Source organism: Mauremys reevesii, linkage group 15 (genome assembly GCF_016161935.1).
Source record: "Mauremys reevesii isolate NIE-2019 linkage group 15, ASM1616193v1, whole genome shotgun sequence".
Taxonomy (NCBI): Eukaryota; Metazoa; Chordata; order Testudines; family Geoemydidae; genus Mauremys; species Mauremys reevesii.
This window is the reverse complement of record NC_052637.1, coordinates 12,864,663-12,881,769: the sequence shown is the minus strand read 5'-3', so window position 1 is coordinate 12,881,769 and position 17,107 is coordinate 12,864,663. Positions and strand designations below refer to the sequence as shown.

General features: G+C 45.3%; 1 protein-coding gene across 1 annotated transcript; it reads left to right on the top strand.

The window, feature by feature from the left end:
* The first annotated feature begins 992 nt into the window (after positions 1 to 992).
* On the top strand, positions 993 to 1,961 carry LOC120383453 (olfactory receptor 11A1-like). The gene has a single exon (XM_039501607.1). The coding sequence runs from the start codon at positions 993 to 995 to the stop codon at positions 1,959 to 1,961; it is 969 nt and encodes a 322-aa protein (XP_039357541.1).
* The last annotated feature ends 15,146 nt before the right edge of the window (positions 1,962 to 17,107 follow it).

Here is a 17,107-nt window from a genome sequence, read left to right as displayed (position 1 = left end):
GTCCATTCTCCTACCCTCTGTGGCTCCTTTCTCCAGTGCTGTAACCTTTCTTATTTGATTTTCCTCCCCCTCAATGTTAGAATCAGGCATGGAGATTACATGAGCATCTCCCCCAAGTTTCTAGTTTGAAGCTCGTTTAATCAGTTGTGCCTACCTCCATCCCCAAATGGTCCCTTTTGGTCTTAAATCTAAGAATCAATGAATGAAAAAAGTTGGGGTATGGGGCAGAAGCGGGGCAAATTAACTGGGTGACAGCTCTTTGGTGTGTATGGAGAATATCTATGAATTTCTCTGAAGTGAAGAAGTTTCTCTGTTGTGAAAAAATATAAACCCAGCTCTCAGTTTGCAGGGAGAACTCTTATGGGATCTGTCATGAACATACAGCAAAGGGTCGCATAAAACCCCTCCTTTACCTGTAAAGGGTTAAGAAGCTCAGATAACCTGGTTGGCACCTGACCAAAAGGACCAATAAGTGGAGAAAATGCTTTCAAATCTGTGGGGGAAGGTTTTTGTTGTGTGTTCCTTTGTTCTCTCTGGGACAGCCAGGAACCAGGGCAGGGAAAATACATCTCCTCAAGCCATATCTGCATTTAGCATCTAAGATTATAAATTGTAAGTAATTGGAAGGAAATGCATTAGATTATTTTTTTGTTTTAGCTTGTGAATTTTCCCTGTGCTAAGAGAGAGGTTTTTCCCTGTTTTTGTAACTTTAAAGTTTTGCCTAGAGGGGAATCCACCATGTTTTGAATCTGATTGCTCTGTAAATTACCTTCCATCCTGATTTTACAGAGGTGCTTCTTTTACTTTTTTCATTATAATAAAGTTTTGTTTTTAAGAATCTGATTGGGTTTTTAGGACACTAAAAACCCAAGGGTCTGGTCACTAGAGCTTAGAGTGGGGAGGGAACCCTGACAGGATCAAAAGATGGAAATCTATCTAATTTCATGGTACCGCCAAATCTTTTGATGTTCATTACTTTTCACTATCACAGGATGCAGCTCATGGAGAAAGGAGATGTGGAAAATCAAACAGATATAACAGAATTCATTCTCCTGGGGTTTGGGGATCTCCCAGAACTGCAGATCCTTCTCTTCCTGGTTTTCCTAGTGATCTACATTGTGACCATGGCCGGGAACATCCTCATCATTGCTCTAGTTGTGACTGATCAGCAACTTCACACCCCCATGTACTTCTTCCTGGGGAACTTGTCCTGCCTGGAGACCTGCTACACTTCTGCCGTCCTGCCCAGGATGCTGACCAGTTTCCTGACGGGCGACAGAACCATTTCTGTGGGGGGCTGCATGACACAGTTTTTTTTCTTTTGTTTTCTAGCAACTACAGAGTGTTATCTCCTGGCAGCGATGTCTTATGACCGATATTTAGCCATATGTAAACCACTGCACTATGGAACATGTATGAATGGCAAGTTGTGCCTTCAACTAGCAGCTGGGTGTTGGATAATTGGATTTCTACCTTGTACAATAACGATGTGTTTTATGTCACAATTAATTTTCTGTGGCCCCAATGAAATGGACCATTTCTTTTGTGATTTCACCCCAATGCTAAAGCTCTCCTGCAGTGACACCAGCCAGATGATGCTGGTTCTTCATATATTTTCCTTCCCAGATGCAGTTTCCCCATTTCTATTAACCTTGACATCCTATGTCTGTATCGTTAGCACCATCCTGAGAATCCCTTCCACCACCGGGAGGCAAAGGGCCTTTTCCACCTGCTCCTCTCACCTCATTGTGGTAACACTTTTCTATGGGACCATAATGATTGTCTACATGCTACCAAAATCCAGCAACCTGAGAGCCCTGAACAAAGTTTTCTCTGTCTGCTACACAGTCCTGACTCCCCTGGCCAATCCCCTTGTCTACAGCCTGAGAAACAGAGAGGTCAAGGAGGCCCTGAGAAAAGCTGTCAGGAAATATCTGGCCCTCCCAAAGAATGCAGACTAGTTGAATGAAATGAGGATCAATCAGTCTGGTTTCTATTGTGAAAGAAGGAGGGTTTAAGTGGGCCCTGATACAGAAATGCAGTATACAAGAGATGTGTGTGCGTGCACACACACACACACAAACACACACACACACACACATATATATAAGAGAGATACAGATGGTTGGAATTTTGCAGGGGGAGGAAGGGAGAGAAGGTTTTGACTTTTCATCAAAATAACTGAAACCTGAAAAATGAAAAAAAATTGCTTTTTGGAAACTGACATCTGAAAACCTTCAGATGGAAACTGTAAAAATAAATAATAAAAAAAGTTATGAACTGTTGTTGTGGCTGTGTTCATCCCAGAATATTACAAAGACAAGGTGTGACCCTCTGTACCTCAAAATAGCACCCTAGACCCCAATATTGACTACTGAGATATGGCTATGGTGTGTTTGGTACAAAATATGCCTTGGGAGGTATCATTTGAGAAGTCTTGATCTGCTGAACAATAATATCCTATTGAATTGTGGGTACTATAATTGTATTTGATGTTATGAAGTATTGCTAAATGTGTTACTGAAATATAGTGAGGTTGGGAGATGGCCACAGCTGGCCTTTCTGTAAAAACAAAGGGGCAACCATCGCTGGCCAGACAGGCGTTGATGTCCCATCAAGAAGAATCCTCTCTCCCAGAGACTCCACTGAGAGCACGTACGCAATGGGTACTGCCTGACCTCACATCACAGCAAGGAGAGAAAGTATAAGGAGGGTCAATAACATCACCACTTGGTCTCTCTCCTCCACCATTTCAACACCTGGAAGATCGTCTGGAAGACAAAGACTTTGAACCTGGGAAGACTGGTCCCAGGCTGGGAATGGATTCCAACCTGTGTATAGAGAACTCTGAGCTACCTGTTACATCTATTAGGGTGAGAAACTGTTTGATTGAAATCTTGCTTCATTTGTCGAATTTAGACTGCAATTTTATTTTTATTACTTATCTAACCAACTCTGATCTCTATGCCTGCTTCTTATAATCACTTAAAATCTATCTTTGTGTAGTTAACAAATCTGTTTTATATTTTACCTAAATCCCTGTGTTTCTGGTTGAAGTGCTTGGGGAAATGTCAGCTCGGCTTAACAAGGGCTGTTGCACGTCTACTTTTAATTGTTGGCATGGCAAACTAATTAATGAGGTTGCACTGTCCAAGGGAGTCTTGAGCAGTGTAAGACGGTATATTTCTAGGGTGCAAGGCTGGGGTGATTGGCTGATGCCTCTCTCTGGGTATGTCTACACTACAAAATTAGGTCAATTTTATAGAAGTCGATTGTGTATGTCCCCGTTAAGGGCATTAAGTTGGCGGAGTGCATCCTCACTACCATGGCTATCATAGACTTATGGAGCGCTTCACTGAGAATTCTGGGTTAAACTCCAAATGCCTGATGGGGCAAAAATATTGTTGCGGGTGGTTTTGGGTACGTCGCATGATACATGAAAGCAATTGCAGACAATCGTTTCATGCCTTTTTTCCTGGAATACCCATGCAGATGCCATAACACGGCAAGCACAGAGCCCTCTCAGCTCCCTTTCACCGCTGCTGCCTGCCTGGAATATCGTGCGAGCTGGAGGCTTCTGCCTCAGCTGCTCCCCCAGAGGCAGCACCGCGCGGTTGCACCTACCCCAGCCTGCCCCTTGCTCCCATGGATCATGAAGCCTGGACAATAGTACGAAGCAGTTAAGAGTGGGTTAGATAAATGTCTATCAGGGATGGTCTAGACAGTATTTGGCCCTGCCATGAGGGCAGGGGACTGGACTTGGTGGCCTTTCAAGGTCCCTTCCAGCCCTAGAATCTATGAATCTATGAACTATAGGCTGAGCAAGTGCAGAATGGTGGTAGAATGTACCTTTGGATGTTTAAAAGCTCGCTGGTGCTGCTTGCTGACTAGGTCAGACCTCAGCACAACCAACATTCCCATTGTTATTGCTGCTTGCTGTGTGCTCCACAATATCTGTGTGAGTAAGGGGGAGACATTTATGGTGGGGTGGGAGCTTGAGGCAAATTGCCTGGCATCCGATTTTGAGGAGCCAGACACCAGTGCAATTAGAAGAGCACAGCAAGGCATGCTGAGCATGAGAGAGGCTTTGGAAACCAGTTTCATGACTGGCCAGGCTTTGGTGTGACACTTGTTTGTGTTTCTCCTTGATGCAAACCCATCTCCTTTGTTAATTTTAATTCCCTGTAAGCCAACTCCCCCGCCCTCGAAATAAAGTAAGTATTGTTTTTAAACCATGCATTCTTTCTTTATTAATTAAAAAAAAAATGAGATAATGGACAAGGTAGCCCAGGTGGGGTGGGGAGGAGGGAAGGACAAGGCCACATTGCTTATTGTAGTCACACTAAAATACAAACTGTTTGAATGACAGCCGTCTGTTGCTTGGACCATCCCCTGGAGTGGAGTGGATGGGTGCCTAGAGCCTCTCGCCCTCCCTGCATTCTTGGGCGTCTGGGTGAGGAGGCTATGGAACATGGGGAGGAGGGTAGGCAGTTATACAGTGGATGCAGCAGGGAGTCTGTGCTCTTGTTGGCTTTCCTGCAGCTCTAACAGATGTTTCATCATGTCCATTTGCTCCCCCATTAGCCTCAGCATCAGGTCCTGCCTCCGCTCCTTGTGCTCACATAATTCTTTCCTGACCTCTGCCACTGAATGCCTCCATGCATTAAGCTGTGCCCTATCAGTGCGGGAGGACTGCAGGAGCTCGGAAAACATGTAATCGCTAGTGCATTTTTTTCGCCTTCTAATCTGCGATAACCTCAGGAACAGAGATGATAGGGGGAGAGTAGAAACATCCTACGCTTTACAATTCTGGAGGGACTGCATGATCACCTGTGCTGCTGAGTGCTGCTGAGTTCACCACCCTGACCAAACAGGAAATGAAATTCAAAAGTTCCCGGGGCTTTTCCTGTGTACCCAGCTAGTGCATGGATGATTTAGTTGGGGATTGGTCCTGCTTTGAGCAGGGGGTTGGACTAGATGACCTCCTGAGGTCCCTTCCAACCCTGAGATTCTATGAATCTAAGATTCTATGATTCTATGAGGGAATCTCTGTCTCATAGAAAGTCAATGAGATTTATGCTTCTAAGTCAGCTAGACACTTTTGGAAATTTTACCCAATGTGCTTCAGGATGAAAGGAGCTGGCATGTGTCATGAGTAGCATTTCCTCCATGCCTACCTGCTGCTTTTTTGTTTGACATTGATGTTGTTGTTGTTGTTGCTGTAGCAAAGAGGTTGTGTCAACACAAATCATTCACATCATTTATTTTATTTTGATAGCCACTAATCTGCTTTGGTTCTGATGCACTGGGTCTTAGGAAATGTGTACACTGCAATGTAAGCCCAAACTCGCACTCAGGCTTGAGGATTTCAGTCTGACAAATGCACATTCAACCACCATTCTATACCTGTGGGGAATATAATTAATCCTTCTTTTGCCATGGCCTCTGATCAGGATACGGTTTCATATGCCCAGGCAAAAGGGGGTACATGGAATCCCCTAGAATAACCATGGAAACAGTAATTCCATTTATGACATTGTCATTTGGAATAGTGTTCCGGCCTGTCCATGAAGGTAGACACCCGACTGATGGAAAACCTTGGCATCAATAATTTTTCCAGGGCAACCCACGTTGGTGTCCATAACTTTGCCTCTGTGGTCCACAAGGGCCACATACCCATGGAGTAGTACCTTTTGCAGTGTCTGTACTGTGGCTCCTTGAGTACATACAATCATGGCCCCAGTGCAGTGGGGAAACCCCATTCTCTCCAAGCCAGCACTTACTTTGGGTATATTGTTTAAGCCCCCACCTTTGGCTAAACCACACACCTGACTGCCTCAGAAACCTCAGCCACTGCTTCACCTTCCAGTTAACTTTACAACCGCAAACTGGTTAGCATTAGACCTGTAGGACACTGGGGTATAGCAACCTACTTTTGAACAGGAATGGCTTCCCTCACGTATGTGTCGTGGTGCTGAAGTGTCCGGGCAAGTTGCTAACAAGGCTCCGGAAATGTAGCTTTCCTCATGAGCAAGTTCTGGTCACCCCAGGTCTGCATGATGTTGGGATCCCACCAGTCTGTGCTTGTGGTCCTGCTGCAGAAGCACTGGTCTACACAGGGGCATCAGCGGCTCTCCCGAGTCACCAAGCGAAATAAAATAAAATGCGCAAATCTATGTCTAATCAAACTGAATACAGATAAGATCCTCACCAGTTCCAGAATGCTCCCTTTTACAGACTAATCTCCTTTTAGCCTAGGTCCAGCAATCGCTCACATCCCTTGAAGTCAATGTCCTTCGTTCTAGTTTCTTTCAAGTATCCTGGGGGGTGGAGAGGCTCTCTCATTAGCCAGCTGAAGACCTGGCACAGGCTAGTTTGAGATAAGTCTGCATAGCAGAGCGTAGATGCCTGAGCACTGGTGTGAGGCCCAGATCCAGAAATTCTAAACCTAGTGTTAATAATCAGTGTGGACTCTCAAGCCTAGGTTTACACTCACTGAGCCTATGGGTTCAAGTCCCACAGACCCTAGGCTTACATTGCAGTATAGGCACACCCCTTCTACCCATTGCAAGATGGCATGCAGTACAACAAATGGGAAGACCAGTACAATCTTCCCAGATATAAAGTTATGGAGATTTTGGGAATCCAGGACATCAAGGAGAGAGAAAATATTTGAACCAACTAATTCCACCCACAAGGATCTGAGGCCAGTGCCAAGTAGAATGTGGCATTTTCTGAACTCAGAGAGAGCAGAGGAATAGATGAAACACGTATCAGAAATCTTAACTGTCTCCATGTGGAGTGTAGAGCACAGTCGGGTTTCCAATTAAGGCAGTAGCAAGTATCAGCTTTAGCCACAAATGGGAATGTCATCAACCCAAGTGTAGCATGTCCTCACATTCCCCGGAGCAGTTCCCATTGGTATGAGCTTGGACCCCACTAGATGTAAACTTTCTTGCTCGTTAAGCCAGATAGATTCCTTCACAGATCAGTGACTCCATCTGAATTCATTTGAGCAACATATATTACCGGATGACTTTTCTCAGGGCCTCCTTCACCTCTTTGTTTCGCAGGCTGTAGATGAGGGGGTTGAGCATGGGAGTCAGGACTGTGTAGAAGACAGAGAACACTTTGTTCAGGGCTTTCAGTGTATTGGTTTTTGGTAGCAGATACACAGTCATTAGGGTCCCATAGAAAATTGTAACCACAATGAGGTGAGAGGAGCAGGTGGAAAAGGCCTTTTGCCTCCCGGTAGTGGAAGGGATTCTCAGCATAGCAGCAATGATACAAATATAGGATGTCACAGTTAATAGAAATGAGCAAGGTGAGTCTAGGGAGGTGAGTATTACACTAACCAGTGTGATCATGCTGGTGTCACTGCAGGAGAGCTTTAGCATTGGAGAAAAATCACAAAAGAAATGGTCAATTTCATTGGGGCCACAGAATGTTAATTGTGACATAAAACACGTCATTATTACACAAATTAGAAATCCACTTATCCAAGACCCCACTGCTAGCTGGAGGCACAACCTGCCATTCATCAGGGCTGCATAACGCAGGGGTTTGCATATCGCTAAATACCGATCATAAGACATTGCTGCCAGGAGATAGCATTCTGTAGTTACCAAACAACCAAAACAATAAAACTGTGCAAAGCAGCCACTGACAGAAATGGTTCTGTCTCCAGTCAGGAGACTGACCAGTAACCTGGGCAGGATGGTTGAGGTGTAGCAGGTCTCCAGGCAGGACAAGTTCCCCAGGAAGAAGTACATGGGGGTGTGAAGGTGCTGATCAGTCACAACTAGCGCAATGATGAGGATGTTCCCAGACATGGTCACAATGTAGATCACCAGGAAAACCAGGAAGAGAAGTAGTTGCAGTTCAGGGAGATTCCCGAATCCCAGGAGGATGAATTCTGTGATGATCGTTCGATTGTCCTCTTCTGCTTTGTCTATGAGGTGCATCTAGGTACAAAGAAAAATACTAAAACTCAGAGACGGGACTTTCAAAGGCAGAAACATCCCATCAGCTTAAGCAAGTGCAGAAGGACAGATATCCAGAGACATTTATGCACCCGAATTTGCAGATAGGTGCCTAGTGGGATTTTCAAAATACTTAGGCAAGCAATGTGCCTCAAGACCAGATTTTTAAAGCTATTTAGGTGCTGCAGCACAGAGCATCACAATGCCCAAGCCTAAATCTCATTTTCCCAGATTTAGGCAATGAGGACTTTACAGTCTATTGACAGCCAATGGGATTTAGATTCCTCCATGCCTAAATCCCTATTGAAAATGGAATTTGCGCTCCTCATTCAGTTGGGTGTTGTTGCAACACTGAGCTCAGCAACCCCTAAATAGATTTAAAAATCTGGTCCTGACGGCTTTGCTGAATCAGGACTTTAATTCAAGCTATGCAGAGCCACAAAGGATCTGCTGTTCCTCAAAGGATGCTGGCAAGTTTTAGCCCACACTAAAAATGGTCAGCGGCGCTAAGGGAGAGTAAAGGAATGGCTTTAACAAGAATGATCTCACAGCCTTTCCTCACATGAATAAATCCACGAGCTCTAACTCTGATCTCCCAAACTGTTTTTTGCAATATTAACTTTTGCCAGAGATCCTCCCATTTTACAGCTGCCCAGGTGAGGTCAGAGCCAGGAGCTGTAAATTCTGAGTTGTCAGACAGACAGGCAGACAGACAGAGCCTTTGTAGTTCAGTTGTTTTCCTAGTAGTACACTGCATGGTCTAAGGTCCTTAATTGGCCTTCACCCAGTGAATATTCCCAAATACCCAGAACAATGGAAGTGTGCTGCTTACAGACCCAGCAAAATTGTACTATCTGAGAATTAAATGGGAAAAGAAGAGATGCTCTCTCCTCTCTTCCCCCAGCTCTGAGTCAGCAGGTGCAGCTCAGGATCCTGCATGTGAGCACCAGCAGAGCAGGGTGTGAGCATGCTCTCTTCATCCTAATGCCTGAGACACTGAGAGCAGGAACTTGACTAGAAGCGCAGCTGGGAAACTCCCTCTGCCCAGTGCCCTGCCCCGTGCACAAAGGGAATGCCCCGAGCAGGCACATACAGACCCCGGTCCCTCTCCTCCCCTCCTTGGCATCCTGAGACACACTCTACCCCAGGTGCACTCTGCAGCCCAGCTGAAGAGTGAGAGTGTTTGGGCCTGGATTTTGTGCAGCATCCCGGGTCCAACAGAACAGCTGGAACTCAATGCTCCCACCACGCTCTGCAGTGTCGCAGTTCAGCCCTGTTAGGGGTAGGGGATGAGACCTATCAAGGGCAGAATAGGAAATGAGAGGGAGCAGGATATGCACAACTACGGCATGCGCCTGAGAAACAGCTCCGGCTGTGCTCCTTCCCACTACCGCACCATTTCCTCCCTACGTGAGAACCACAGGATCTGACCAAGGGCTTGTCTAAAGGGAGAGTTAGATCATGGCGAGCTGGGTGTGAACCTCCAGAGCACTAGCCTGCCACGCACTAACACGCTGTGTGGACCCTGCTCCAGTGCACTAAACATTCCCTAGTGCGTATTGACCTACCCCCATTTCAAACAGCACTAGGACAAAATCCACCAGGGGACTTTTAGTGTGTGATAGCTGGATCCGCGCAGCCCCTTACTGCACAGCAACCTACCGCACTGTAGATTTCCACCCCAGTTTGCCACGCACTGACTCCTTGTGTGGACAAACCCCAGGAAGGTTCAGTTTTACCTTTAATCCTCAGCAAGAAGTGGTGACCTGTGTGTCGATGCTGAGTGGGTGTGGGGATCTGATTTCCCTCTGATTTCTCCTGCTCTCAGAGTCTACCGGGTGGGGTAGTGCACTCAAGAGCAACGGGATTTCTAAAGGGCACCAACATCTGGCATGTGAACTGGCTCGTGTAGACTCTTGCTGGCGCCCACAGAAAGTTCCTTTGTGCACAACACATTTGGGCACTTTAGAATTAACACCCTGCTGTGGTGCACCCCGCCCCCCCTGTATGGACAAGCCCTTATTCGCTCTGCAAAGACACCTACCTTCCACTGCTGTACTGGGCCAGCTCTTGATTTCTTGCCGGATGCACACACCCGTGTATATTACAAGGGGCCTCCATACCTCCTGCTCTGGAGCCTTCTAGGGTTTATAGGGGAAAGCAGCCTCACATTGGCTCAGACAGCTCTTGGGATCTCCGCTGAGGCTGCTGATAATTATCACTGCTTTGAAAGTGCCCTCAGGAGGGAATTCAATGCTATGGTGCTTGTCAAGACAATGTAAACATTATGGCCATTGACTACTGAGGCCTGGTCTACACTACAGTGTTAGGCTGACTCAAGACATCTTATGTCGACCTAACTATGGAAGCGTTTACATTTAAATTTCGCTCCCACTGATGTAACTGCCCCACTATGCCGACTTAATAACCCCACATCCACGAGCGGCGTAGAGTCAAGTTTGATGTAGTAAGTGTCAATGTAGACACTGTTTTGCTTATGTCGACTGTTATTGGCTTTCAGGAGCCTTCCCACGATGCCCCACACTGTCAGTGCAATCGGCACGAGTGCTCCTGGTGAGGTCACGCACCGCCGACACAAGGAGCAAAGTGCAGACACGCACGAGCGATATAATTACTGTGGCGACTGTCTGCTGACGTGAGTTAGGTCGACTTAATTTTGTCTGTAGACATGGCCTGAGTTAGAGAAGAATGAATTCCTTAGGATTTGGCGCATGGAAATTATTCTTTGCTGACGGTCTGGTCTAGCTTGCCCATTCCAGGGTGAATTGACAGGTGTGTTGTATGTAAGACCTGGGAGGTAATTGTTCTGCTATACTCGGCACTGGTGAGGCCTCAGCTGGAGTAGTGTGTCCAGACTTTAAGAGGGATGGGGAAAAATTAGACACAGTCCACAGGAGAGCAACAAAAATGATAACGAGGTTTAGAAAACCTGACTTGTGAGGAAAGGTAGAAAGAATTGGGCATGTTTAATCTAGACAAGAGAAGGGTGACGGGGGACGTGATAACAGTCTTCAGAGATGTACCAGGTTGTTAGAAGAGGATGATAATCCATTGTCCTCCACATGCCCCGAGGGTAGGACAAGAAAGAAACTATAACAAAACATGCAGAGGAGTGGGGAGGAGCACTGTGGAATCACAGAGAAATTGTGTGGCGCAGTGGAGAAGCCACTGGATTTGGACTATTCCCAGCTCTGCCACTGGCTTGTTGAATGACCACGGGGGCAAGTCACATCACCGCTCTATGTCTCAGTTTCACATCTGTAAAATGGAGATAATGATGTCAAGCTCTTGGAGAGCTGCTGATGAAATGCACATTATAAAAACTTGGTCTTTTGATTATTACCGAGTCACAGTAGCGCATCAACTGCCAACCTAGGTGAGAATGAAAGTTGTCTAAACGGCCAGTAACTCCCACCAACAAACATTGCTCCTTCTGTTTAAAAAACTAGGAAATAAAATGTCACAAAAAACCTTTGTTAACACAGAGTTAAGGTGCCTGGTGATAGCTCGGGCCCTTCCCAAAGGCTGAGTTCAGCAAAACTCTGACTTCTGAGAACCAGGAAATACAGACAGAAGATAAATGCCCACACAACCTTAATTCTGCCCTATTTGTGCAATATCCTAAAATACCCACACCACGCACTCTCTCTCTACCGTGTCAGTGAAGTGGGGAGGTGCTCCCTGCCCTGACCCGATGTTCAAACACTGATCCTACTCCCCTAACAGAATACCACGCTTTTAAAGTGTAACGGTCACTTCACACCTTTTTCCAGCCCCTGAGTTGCTGAAGACAGGCGAGAGTATTGTCACACTATGGCAGAACAGGCTTTTCAGTAGCACCTGGCTCACTCATGCCATTCCCAATGACCGGGGAGGAAGGGCTGTCAGGTTGCCTGAAGTGGCTGAAGAGCACAGGTACCAACCTCAGGGCAGACTGTTCAGAAGCAGGTCACAACCCCCACATTGGCTGTGAGTTCTAGATTTGGCTTTCACCAACTAAATATCAAGTGGGAACTCTGCAAGAACTACAACAGCCTTAACATGGAGTCACAGGCAGTCCCCTTGGGCACTCCAGTCTGTCTTGCCACCAGGTAAGGCTGCCTTTGCGATAGATAGCTCCTTACATCAAAAATCACAATATTTAGGTTATTCCCAGTCTGAAAGGACCAGTCACTTTCCCCAGGTCAATTGCACTTTTGATCTTATACAAAAGATAATGCTTGTAGCCAATCCTATAGTAAACTATCTAAGGATTTATTAGCTAAGAAAAAGAAACAAGGGAGTTATTTACAAGGTTAACGCTGGTAAACACACACACAAATGATTTACAGTCTTAGGTTTCAAAAGATGATGGAATCTGCTGTAATATACAAGCTCTGTGTGTCCTTTAGGGCTAATCCTGGCTAAGCAGCTGGGGATCCCTTGCTTATGCTTAGAAATCTTGCTTTCCCAAAGGCCAAGCAGCACAGACTTACAGTTTCTTCTTGTCAGGGATTTTTTATTCCCTTCTCTCGAGCTAATGGGATGAGGCCTCATCATGTGTGTTAGGGGTGGAGTGTGTGTGTGTGTGGAAAATTATCACAGTGTATTATCCTCTGATGTTCCACGATGGTTCTTCTGGTATCTATGGGCTTGCTTTTGTTGGACTGGAGATAATATTTCACACTTGGTAATGATTCTCTTCTGACTGGGGAGGGGGGTTTCCAGTTTCAGAGCAAACACCTAAATATTACCTTAAAACATGGCATACAGACATTATAAGCGAGATTAATGCTGGCAGCATCTTACAAACATTCTGTAAAGTCTAAACATTTTTATAAATCTTATATTTCTTTTAACAATACCAACACACAGGTGAGCCAGACTGGTTTCCAGCTGTGTATTTGTCAGTGTTCAGTGAGGCCTAGGGGCCTTGGCATGAGTTGGCACTTGGTCTGCCAGCGTCCCAGGGCGTATTCTGCCTCTGTCTGAAAAGCATGATAAGGCTGAATATAGCAATGATATCGAGGTATTACGCCACTGTCAATCCCAAGCAAAGTCTTCACTTCTGTGTTAATGTCTCAAATCAAAGATGACTTTCATGGCAAAGATCAGGATCCTCAGTATGACTTTACAACTGGTCATTCCATCGTTGACCAGATCTTTACCCTTTGAGACATCCGTATGAAAAGATGGCTGAATTTAATCAGCCATACGCAGCACTTTTTATAGACTTCCGTAAACCTTTTGATTCAGTGAATCAGGCAAGTTTCTGGAATTTGATGAGGCAGCGACTTGGCGTCCCTGGAAAGCTCTATAATGGAACGGAAAGCTGTGTTTGAGTCAATGGCTGGTATATGGCATGGGGTTTCCTATCTCCACGGGAGTTAGGCCATGTTGCATTCTCTCCCCATCACTTTTCAACATCAGCATCGACTGGTTGAGGGATAAATATGAGGAGGCAGCTGTCAGGGGTGTTGAACTGAACATCATGATTCTTGGAGATCTCAAAGATGCTGTTGACTTTGTCTTGTTGGCTCATGTTGGTGAGCTGCTGCAGCTGACAGCTGATCTGATTGAACAAAAAGTAGCATGCATTGATCTGGTCATTAATCTGGAGAAAACGAAGTCGTAGGCCATTATCATCCAGCTCCAGATTACAAGCAGCTCAGTATTAAACTGTCTGAGCGGGACATAAGGCAGGTGGCAACTCTCAAATCCTTGGGCAGCTTCATAGACAGGGCTGGAGGATGTTCAGATGATGTGGACCCTAGTACGGCAGCAGGTGCCACTACATTTCAGGCCTTTCAGTGACATCTGTAGGGACATAATGACATCCAGCTTTCTGCATAGCTGCAGATCTATAGAACTGCGGTGACACCAACTCTGTGGTACAACAGTGGAACGTGAGCACTGAGAAAGGCTGAAGAGCATTGGATTACCGGTTTTGATTCTCATCATCTTTGCCAGCTGCTCCATATTAAGTTAATAGATTCAAGTCTCAGAGTGCATGGTCTACTGTCCAGGAGAGTGCATTTTGACAGAGGACTTTGGAGTGCTATTTCCTAGCTATGCCAAGGCTTGACCATTTGGGAATCACTTCCCTCCTCTGTGCCTCAGTTTTTTAGTCTATGAAATGGGAATAATAATACTCAAAATCCTTTGCAATGTGCTTTGAGGTCCACAGATGGAAAGGGGTATGACAGAGTTACATATTGTTAAAGGGGCTTACACATATTTCCCATTCACTTGGGCTCTTCACACATGGACAGAAACAGCATGTGGGAAAATGGGAGATTTCCTTTGAGATTAGGATGCCTTTTGCATCGGCTTTGAGACAGTATAACAGAGCATAACATTCGAAATATACTACCAACCACCTGACCAGGATGAGGACAGCGACTGTGAAATACTCAGGAAGATTAGACAGGCTACAAAGGCAGAAAATGCAATAATAATGAGGGATTTCAATTATCGCCATATGGACTGGGTACATGTCACTTCAGGATGAGATGCAGAGATAAAAGTTCTAGACACCATTAATGACTACTTCTTGGAGCAGCTAGTCCTGGATCCCACAAGAAGAGAGGCAATTCTTGATTTAGTTCCAAGTGGAGCACAAGATCTGGTCCAGGAGGGTGAATGTAAATGAACTGCTCAGTAACACTGACCATAATGTAATTAAATTTAAACATCCTTGTAGGGGAAACCCTCCACAGTAGCATTTAACCTCAAAAAGGAGAACTACACAAAAATGAGGAGGCTAATTACATGAAATTAAAAGGAACGGTCACGAGTGTGAAATGCCTGCAAACTGCATGGAGAGTATTTAAAAACACCACAATAGAGGCTCAAATTAAATTTACACACACACCCCTCAAAAAAAAAGTAAGGACCAGAAAAATGGCTAACAGCAAAGTAAAAAAGGCAGTTAGAGACAAAAAGATATATTTAAAAAATTGGAAGTCAAATACTCCTGAGGAAAATAGAAAGGAGCATAAACTCTGGCAAGTCAAGTATACAAGCATGAGTGAGGCAGGCTAAGAAAGAATTTGAAGAGCAACTAGCTAAGGACACAAAAACTAAAAGCAATTTTTTTAAGTACATCAGAAGCAGGAAGCCTGAGAGTCAGTGGGGCCATTGGATGATCAAGGTGCGAAAGGAGCACTCAAGGAAAACAAAGCCATTTTGGAGAAGCTAAACAAATTCTTTGCATTAGTCTTTACTGCAGAGGATGTGAGGGAGCTTCCCACACCTAAGCTATTCTTTTTAGGTGACAAATCTGAGGAACTGTCCCAGATTGAGATGTCAATAGAGGAGGTTTGGGAAAAAATTGATAAATTAAACAGTAATAAGTCATCAGCACCAGATGGTATTCACCCAGGAATTCTGAAGGAACTTATATGAAATTGCAGAACTACTAACTGTGGTATGCAACCTAGCGCTTAAATCAGTCTCTGAACCAGATGAATGGAGGGTAACTAATGTAACGCCAATTTTTAAAAAAGGCTTCAGAGGCAGTCCTGGCAATTACAGGCCAGGAAGCCTAACTTCAGTACCAGGCAAACTGGTTGAACCTATAGTCAAGAACAGAATTATCAGACACATAGATGAATACAACGTGTTGGGGGAAGAACCAACACAGCTTTTGTAAAGGGAAATCATGCCCCACCAATCTATTAGAATTCTTTGGGGGTGTCAACAAACATGTGGACAACAGTGATCCAGTGGATATAGTGTACTTGAACTGTCAGAAAGGCTTTGGGAAGGTGCATAGGAATCTGACCCCAGAAAAGTCTGGAGAAACAGCTGATGAGTAGATGAGAAACTGAAGGACAAGATCCCTGAAAAAACTATGAGTTCTCAGAGAGAGAGAGAGGGAGCAAGAAGGTGAGGGAAGGACAAACTGAGGATGAGTAACAAAGGAGATCTCACAAAACTGGGTTACTGAACAACAACATGGCAGATGAAATTCAATGCTGATAAATGCTAAGCAGTGCACATCGGAAAACATAATCCCAATTATGCATACAAAGTGATGGGGTCTAAATTAGCTAGTAACACTGAAGAAAGATCTTGGAATCATTGTGGATAGTTCCCTGAAAACATCTGCTCCATGTGCAGCAGCAGTCAAGAAAGCTAACAATGTTAGTCACCTTTAGGAAAATGATAGATAATAAGCCAGTAAATATCATAATGCCTCTATATAAATCTATGGTATGAAATTAATAGGCAGCAGGTTTAACACACACATATGGAAGTTGTTCTTCACTCAACACACAGTCAGCCTGTGGAACTCATTGCCAGGGGATGTTGTGAAGGCCAAAAGTATAAGTGGGTTCAAAAAAGAATTAGATCAGTTTATGGAGGATACGTCTATTGATGGCTATTAGCCAAGATGCTCTGGGTGTCCCTAAACATCTGCCTGTCAGAAGCTGGGACTGGATGACAGGGGATTGATCACTCGATAATTTCCCTGTTCTAGTCATTTCCTCTGAAGCATCTGACACCTGCCACTGCCAGACACAGGACACTGGGCTAGATGGACCATTAGTCTGACCCAGAGTGGCCATTCTTGTGATGAGATATCAGAGGGGGAGATGTGTTAGTCTGGATCTGTAAAAAGCAACAAAAAACCAAACAAACGCCACAGGACTCTTTGTTGCATTCTCGTGATGTTACAGTGTTTTAACAAGTGACACAGCATCAATTCCCCTATGGAGGGAATCCAGACGATCACTGGCAGCAGTCCCAAGGGAGATCCCAACAGCAGCAGAAAGGGCCAGGGGCTGGCTGCTTTCCCAGATAAACCCTGCAAGAATCCAGAGCAGGAGACATTAAGGGTTTGTGTGATGCCAACAATCAACCCAGGCAATGAGAGCATCCCAGCAGCCACAGGCAGGTTCTGCCCACAAACTGAGACAAGAAGGCTGACTGACACCAGACCCAGTCACCGGCGATGGGGAGCTCGCTGCTTCATGCGGAGGTTTGAAGGTAAGTCTCACTAGCCTTGGGGCAAATCCTCAGGTCCTTGCTCATAGGAAGCCCTTGCTCTGAGACACCCCCCTTAGACAGTGTCCTCACACGCTGGGAGCTCTGCCGGAGTAAGGACGTCAGAGTCGGGT